Source organism: Chiloscyllium plagiosum, chromosome 26 (assembly GCF_004010195.1).
Source record: "Chiloscyllium plagiosum isolate BGI_BamShark_2017 chromosome 26, ASM401019v2, whole genome shotgun sequence".
Taxonomy (NCBI): Eukaryota; Metazoa; Chordata; class Chondrichthyes; order Orectolobiformes; family Hemiscylliidae; genus Chiloscyllium; species Chiloscyllium plagiosum.
The window spans coordinates 39964885-39972361 of record NC_057735.1 but is presented as its reverse complement, the minus strand read 5'-3'; the positions used below and the strand labels follow the sequence as shown (position 1 = coordinate 39972361).

At 42.3% G+C, this 7477-nt stretch overlaps 1 protein-coding gene across 1 annotated transcript; it reads right to left on the bottom strand.

Annotated features, from left to right (window-relative positions):
- Window positions 1-1228: 1228 nt before the first annotated feature.
- LOC122562988 (translocator protein-like) lies at window positions 1229-7227 on the bottom strand. The gene is made up of 4 exons (XM_043716288.1): window positions 6980-7227; window positions 2901-3122; window positions 2286-2424; window positions 1229-1662 (listed from the first exon to the last, which is right to left on the bottom strand). Exons 2-4 carry the CDS (start codon window positions 3080-3082, stop codon window positions 1486-1488), a joined length of 498 nt encoding a protein of 165 aa, XP_043572223.1. The 5' UTR covers window positions 3083-3122; window positions 6980-7227; the 3' UTR covers window positions 1229-1485.
- Between the last annotated feature and the right edge of the window lie 250 nt (window positions 7228-7477).

The following is a 7477-nucleotide window of genomic DNA, read 5'->3' as shown; positions in this document are numbered from 1 at the left end:
AAAGTACTTCAGGATCGTGAAAGATGCATTACAAAGGCAAGTAATTTCTTACAGTCAGTTTAACCTAAATTCAGCTCCCATGTCTCTTCTGGTAAACCTTTTTTGCGTGTATCTTTGCTTCTTTTATTTGGAAAGAAATTAATTTATCCTCAGCACAAGAAACCTTATTTTGATTAGTGTGTAAAGGTCAACATCTTTTCTCTGTATGTAGCGATATTGGACTGGACATCATGATCAATGCCCTCTGCATTTTCCTAACCAACTGTCTGTGAAATTGTAAGATGCCACTAGTCAATGAAGCAAAAGGGTGATTTAAAATGAGATTACAGTGAGATTAATGATGTGTTCAGGTTATACTTGTGAGTGATTATGCCACACATTGGTTCTCACGTGTTGGGAAGTTTGGACATCTGTTAATTTGAAATAAAGCCAATAGCTAGCAAAACACATTATTCAAGTATATTCTAATGCACTCAACCTAATGTTCTTGAGAACTAACCAGGCACACTCTCTGAACACATGGACTTCATAGTGAGATTCACAGGAAAAAGGGAAGTGGTAACGTTGAAGTGAATTGAAAACTATACTGCATTAAACATATGAAATGAATAGTTAAAATACAACTAATATATATAAATATTTTTCCCCATGATAATTGTATCGAGTGGGTGCCACAGAGAGTAGCATTTGCTCCCTCACAGTGCCAGAGACCTGAGCTTGATTCCAACCTCAAACAACTGTCTGTGGAGTTTGCACATTCTTCCTATGTCTGCATGGGTTTCACTGAGTGCTCTTGTTTCCTCCCACAGTCCAAAGTCGTGCAGGTTAGATGGATGAGCCACCTAAATGCGGGGTTATAGTGTTGGAGTGGGTCTGGGTGGTTTGTTCATCTGAGGGTCGGTTCAGACTCAGTGGGCTAAATGACCACTTTCTGCACTATAGGAATTTTGTGTCTGCGTTTGCAATCTTACAACATTATGTTCCAGGCATCAATACCATTCATGTCTCTATCTGACCTTCTGTTAGTGTTGCTTGTTCAAATAATGATTGTATTCTTGTTGAAGTTGTGAGGGAGTTTCTGGTCTGATTTGATGCAGGATAACAATAAAAGGAATAAAACATCAAACAGGCAGGGGGAGGGCAAAATCTTTGTGATGCTCAGTAGGATTCTGCAGTGACTGAGTATTACATAGACAAAGTGACTTCTTCAAACACACAAACAATCCAATATTTTAAATTTGCATTTTTTAATAAGCGTAACTAGTAAAGTAAAACAAATATAACAAGGTCACTCCTCCCCCCAACTCAACTTGTCTTCCTGTGGCGATATCCGGATGAAAGAATGACTGACAATGAGTAATGATTAGAGTGGTGCAGGAAAAACACAGCTGGTCAGGCAGCATCCAAAGGAGCAGGAAAATCGACGTTTCGGGCAAAAGCCCTTCATCAGGAATGAGGAGTAATCCTATCATTGAAGGTCTTTTCTTAACTCTGCTTCTTCTTGTCAGGGTTGTCCCTCCAGATACAGTAGGTAAGAGCTGTGGCAAGAGTGAGCCAAGCTAGATATGGCACCATAAGTAGTGTGGCTGTTTTGTTGATAGGGTACCAGGATACCATTGTTCCCACCACACTGCCACATAGACAAAAAGCTTCAATTAAGGCCTAAGAAACAAATGAGAAACAATAAGATGGAGCATTGATGAGGCAATTACAATCAAACTTTTGGTTGTATGAAAATTCTGTAAGCATGATCACAATGAACTGGGCCGGGCAAGACCACTCAGATCAGAAAAAACTTGAACTAATACTCCCCAATATCCAAATTAGATATATCCCAATATCTTCCAGTCCAATATCCATCATTGTATCTGATGACACTGCATCCATTCCACCAATATACTTTAGGGTCAATTAAAATACTTTTCACACCCTTGGCCAATGATCCTGAATACCAACACTGATGTCAGTGGGTCATTGATCTGACCATCTCCATGACTGAGCAAATCTGGGTCAGAAAAGAAATCAAATCCATGACAGAAAGAGGACATTTGTAAAAGTGAAGTATTAAAATCCTTGATAAAAATTAACTCCTTCATGGGAGAGTGGTCGAACCTTGCTGGGTGAGGCCATTGTGGCTTATAGAACCAAGGTTGGCAGATGGAGTTCAGATCCAGGTCAGCCACTTACCACGTTTATTTATAGCAGAGCTAAAGTAAGGGAAGAATAGAAGACAATTCTAAAGATTTTAAATAATGGTAATAATCCAAGGAAAGCATCATATTTACCAGATTTAACTTGTGTGTCCCAAAAAATATAACAGAAAATGCCCAATTCAAAGTCAACTGAGTTCCATATAGACCAAGTGGAATGAGTGCCTCATTTGTGAAACCTCCTAGATCTCTCCATATCAGATACGAGGCATACCTGTGAAAATACCAGCAACAAGTTATCAGACAGAAGCAAAGATACTTTGTTGAGAAAGAAGGTTGTTTCAGGTAGCAATGTACTAATTAATCATTCCATCAAAGGACTTGTCCCAGCAACTAGGATTTCTTAAAATTACTTGTGTTTATAAATTAAGCCATCCTGTTTTACTAATGTGATTTCTTGTTCAAAGCTTGAGAATGATAACTCTACCCTCTGTATCAATGTTTGCTTTCACTATGTCATATTGACTAAATTACATGTTAAGTATTTTTTTAAATGTCCACTGTGCTGTTATGCCATACTGGGCAGTGCCAGTTTACCAACAATGTCCTACAGGCCCCTGCTATTGTATTAAGAATCCATGTCACTGAAAGTATGTAGCAGAGTACCAATCAATCCTTACACCAATGTTGTGTAGAATACTTCCTATCATTCTCTGTCATTATAATGGACGTCAGCAGAACTGCACTCACCCCATTCCTGTGTATAAAGCGGTCCACACTACAGGGATAATCTTATTGGGTGGCCGCCACCATGGTTTCTTCAATTGCTCAAACCAGGTCGGCACTTGTGACCGTCCTAGATACCAGCCAAGTAAACCTCCGACATGGGGCAACGTGGCAAATCCAACAATCTGAGCCCACACTGGTGCCATACTCTTCACAGTCACTAAAGGCACTAATATTCGCAGTTTCCTGAGAAAAGAATAAATATTAAATTCACTTTAGAACAGTATTTCACTGTACTTCTCAATACACTTACTGAATTCTACAAATACACTAATTCACATCAACACAAGCAAATGGAAATGGTTGATGTGAATACATTGAACATCTGCATATTTGTCCACAGCTATACATCCTGCTGCAGAGTTGAACGAAGAGCATATTTAAAACAATACTTTACATTCAGTTTCCTTTAAACAACACAAAGTGATATCCAACCAGTTGTACTGTGGTAGAACCTAGACTTAACTGTGCAATTAATAGGATACAATACATAATCTTATTACATTTTGCTCTGGAGATAAATCAAAACTAAGGAAGATCTTGTAAATGTGTAGTGCCTTTCACATCCTCAGGACTTCTACAAGCACTTCACCAACTGTGAAGAAGGTTTTAATTGTCGCTGTAGCAGCTAATTTGCACACAGCAAGTTCCCACATAGAGTATGAGAGAATGATCAAAGATCGCCGGTTGGGAGGATTGGCCCACATTGTCCAGGGATATGCAGGCTGGTGAGTTAGCCATGGAAAATGCAAGGTTACAGAGATAGGATTCCGATGGGATGGGTCTGGATGGGATGTTCTTCGGGGGTCGGTGTGGACTTGATGGGCCAAATGGCCTGCTTCCATACGGTAGGGATCTATGATCCTATGGATTCTAAGCTTCATCAGTGATGTTGATTTTGGGATAAACCTTTGCAAGGAAAACTCTCTGGCTCTTCTTTGAATAGCATTGTAAGGTCTTCTACATTGGACTGAAAGCAGAATGGGATTGGGTTTAATGTCTCAAGTGATAGCACCTTTAACGATACAGTGCACCCTGAGGACTGCAATAAACTGTCAACCTAGATTATCACATGCTCATGCTTCCGGAGTGGGACTTGAACCAATGGCCTTAGGGTTCAGAGGAAAGACTGCCATCCCTGAGCCGAGAATATCAGCAGAGCCAAGTTTCAAAAACATTATGGGCTAATTAAACCAAGTCCCCTTCCATAAGACCATAAGACATAGGAGCAGGAATCAGGCCATTCAGTCCATCAAGTCTGCTCCACCATTCAATCATGGCTGATAAGTTTCTCAACCGCATTCTCCCGCTTTTTCTCCGTAACCCTTGATCCCCTTGATATTCAAGAGCCTATCTATCTCAGTCTTAAATACACTCAATGACCTGGCCTCTACAGCCTTCTGTGGCAATGAATTCCACAGACTCACCACTCTCTTGCTAATGAAGTTTCTCTAAAAGGTCTTCTCTTTACTCTCAGGCTGTGCCCTCGGGTCCTAGTTTCTCCCATCAATGGAAACATTTTCCCAACACCTACTCTGTCCAGTCCATTCAATATTCTGTATGTTTCAATTACATCCACGCCCCATCCTTCTAAACTCCATCGTGTATAGATGCAAGGCCCTCAAACCTTTTCATTCCTGGCACCATTCTCATGAACCTCCTCTGGACATGCTCCAGGCCAGTACATCTTTTTTGAGATAAGGGGGCAAAACTGCACACAATATTCCAAATGTAGTTTGATCAGAGACTTATAGAGCCTCAGAAGTAAATCCCTGCTTTTGTATTCAAGTCCTCTAAAAATAAATGCCAACATTTCATTTGCCTTCCTAACTACAGACTCAACCTGCAAGTTTATCTTGAGGGAATCCTGGACTGGAACTCCCAAGTCTCTCTGCACTTCAGATTTCTGAATTTCTCCCCATTTAGAAAAGAGTCCATGTCTCTATTCTTCCTCCCAAAGTGCATGACCACACACTTTCCCATGTTGTATTTCATCTGCTACTCTTTGCCCAGTCTCCTAACCTGTCCAAATCCTTCTGCAGCCTCCCTGCCTCCTCAATGCTATCTGTCCCTCTACCTATCTTTGTATAATCTGCAAACTTAGTCAGAATGCCCTCAGTTCCTTCACTTAGATCGTTAATGTATGAAGTGAAAAGGTGTGGTCCCAACAGCGAGCCTTGCGCTACATCACCGGTTGCCATCCTGAGACTTCCCAGGTCTTCTCTCCATTCCTGAGATTCCTACAGCTTCAGGAATCCATGTCCACTTCAGCCTCTCTGACGTGGGTTGCCTTTCATTAGAAATTCTGGCTCTGGCTCACTTGGTGAGACTCCCTCCTCATTGCCCTAAACTGGTTGGGAAACCCCGAAGTAGGATGCCATTTTGCCAGAGTATGTAAGTCCACTCTAACGCCACCCTATCAAAACCCACCATGATGTCTAAAGATTCACTCCAGATCACCTCTCAGTCATTATTCTTTCAAGAGAGCGGGCAGCCCCAGTCTGATCAATCATTTCCAGAAGATATAATTAAACTGAGACAGGTCAGTCGGCCTAACTGATCTTCCACCTGGACAAGGATCAATGTAACCAGAAAATGAACTGTTGTTGGAACAAAACCAGCAAGAATTAACAGGTCAGACAGCCACGACGGAAGCAAACGTTTATAGAATGCACTCTTTCCTACATCAGGTACCCAGTATACATGCTCCCACAAACTGCTGTATGATTAGATTAGATTAGATTATTTACAATGTGGAAACAGGCCCTTCAGCCCAACAAGTCCACACCAACCCTCCAAAGAGCAACCCACCCAGAGCCATTCCCCTACATTTACCCCTTCACCTAACACTGCAGGCAATTTAGCATGGCCATTTCACCTAACCTGCACATTTCTGGACTGTGGGAGGAAACCCGAGCAAACAGAGGAAACCCATGCAGATATGTGGAGAATGTGCAAACTCAACACAGACAGTTACCTGAGGCGGGATTTGAACCCGGGTCTCTGCCGCTGTGAGGCAGCAGTGATAACCACTGTGCCACCCGTGCCACCCAAGTATGGCACTCCACAAAGAAGGAGATGCCATGGGTAGTTTCCATGGGAATCGTAAATTCTGCAATGCAATTGGTGAAATTATCGGCAATTGGTATTATGTAGTGACCTTACTGGAGGGCCCATTACACAACAAGCTGAGAAACATTGCATGTTCAACACTGAAACGCCAGGATTATCAATTGGTGTGAAGTAGGACACAATCTCCCCATTCTCAACCTCCAAATCTGCAAAATATTATGAATAATATACCAGGCAAGTTATTGCACCATCACTTCCAAGTCAAAAATCTTCTGTAAAGTATGTATACAAATGTTATGAATAATGTATATATTTGGGAAAATACTGTTTTACAATATCATAGAGTCCTTACAGTGTGGAAACAGGCCCTTCGGCCCAATAAGTCTGCCCCAAATCTCGGAAGAGTAACCCACCCTGACTAATGTACCTAACCTACACATCCCTGAACATGGCCAGTTCACCTAACCTGCATATCTTTGGACTGTGGGAGGAAACCCACGCAGACACAGTGGAAATGTACAAACTCCACACAGTCACCCAAGGCTAAAGTCAAACCCGAGTTCCAGTGCTGTGAGGCAGCAGTACTAACCGCTAACCCACCGTACCTTAGGTCGCAATAGTTTAATTGCGACGTAGTGGTGTAGAGAGCTAGAAATTCTGCTCCACATAAATCTGGAAACATGGATTTTATGGCAAAGATTCAATTTTAACGGGGAAAAAAAGAGATTTCTCTGAAGCACTCAGGCCCTATATACTGGACATTTAAGGGATCCTTTATGCTTAATGCAGACTGGACAAGCTTCTCAAAGTTCAATGCCGGCCTCCACTCAGTGACACACATTGTCTGTCAGTCAGCAGTAGGCTCCAAACCCATCAGTTCACTGACTGCTGCTAACTCCTCAGTTTCAACTAATTATTGCACCAGTTTCTACCCTGTTGCAGAGTGCCCGACACATTCCGGACTTCCCTACCTCCAAGGAAGTTGGAGAGTTGGTGCGTGTAGTCTCCAGTGGGAAACAGGAAGCCAGGAACAAGAGGATTGCTGGTAAATGATGAGAGCTGCTTGCTGCTGGCTTGCTTCTCCCGGGCGGAGTTGGGATCTGCTCGATGATATATTGTGAAAATCGTTTGCCTTTTGCTACACCCATGAACCAGACCACTCCCCTCTTCGTCACATCGCCAAGTCTACTCAGAACCTTTGCTGGGATCTTGCTATGTTGCAATGTCAGCCCCAATATTTGTGACTGCTGCTCTGTGAGGCACTCATTGGCTATGGAGCTTTTTGCAAGAACAAAGCGCAGCGCAATTGGAAGTTCTTTATGTGACATCCAGCTAGCAGCTCAGCACTGTAAATTGCCACACTTCTCCTACACCCTGCTCCTTCGAACATAAGAGGGAGCCATTGACCAAGATGTTGCTGCCGACCTGTACAATGAATTAGAAAACAATAAAATCTCACCCCAAGATGT

Coding starts and splice junctions, on each gene's coding strand:
- LOC122562988 (XM_043716288.1), bottom strand. CDS start 3,082: ATGGCACCAGTGTGGGCTCAGATTGTTGGATTTGCCACGTTGCCCCAT. Junction 2,425..2,900: donor GCTTTATACACAGGAATGGG/GTGAGTGCAGTT, acceptor GTATTTTCACAG/GTATGCCTCGTATCTGATAT. Junction 1,663..2,285: donor GGACACACAAGTTAAATCTG/GTAAATATGATG, acceptor TTTGTTTCTTAG/GCCTTAATTGAAGCTTTTTG.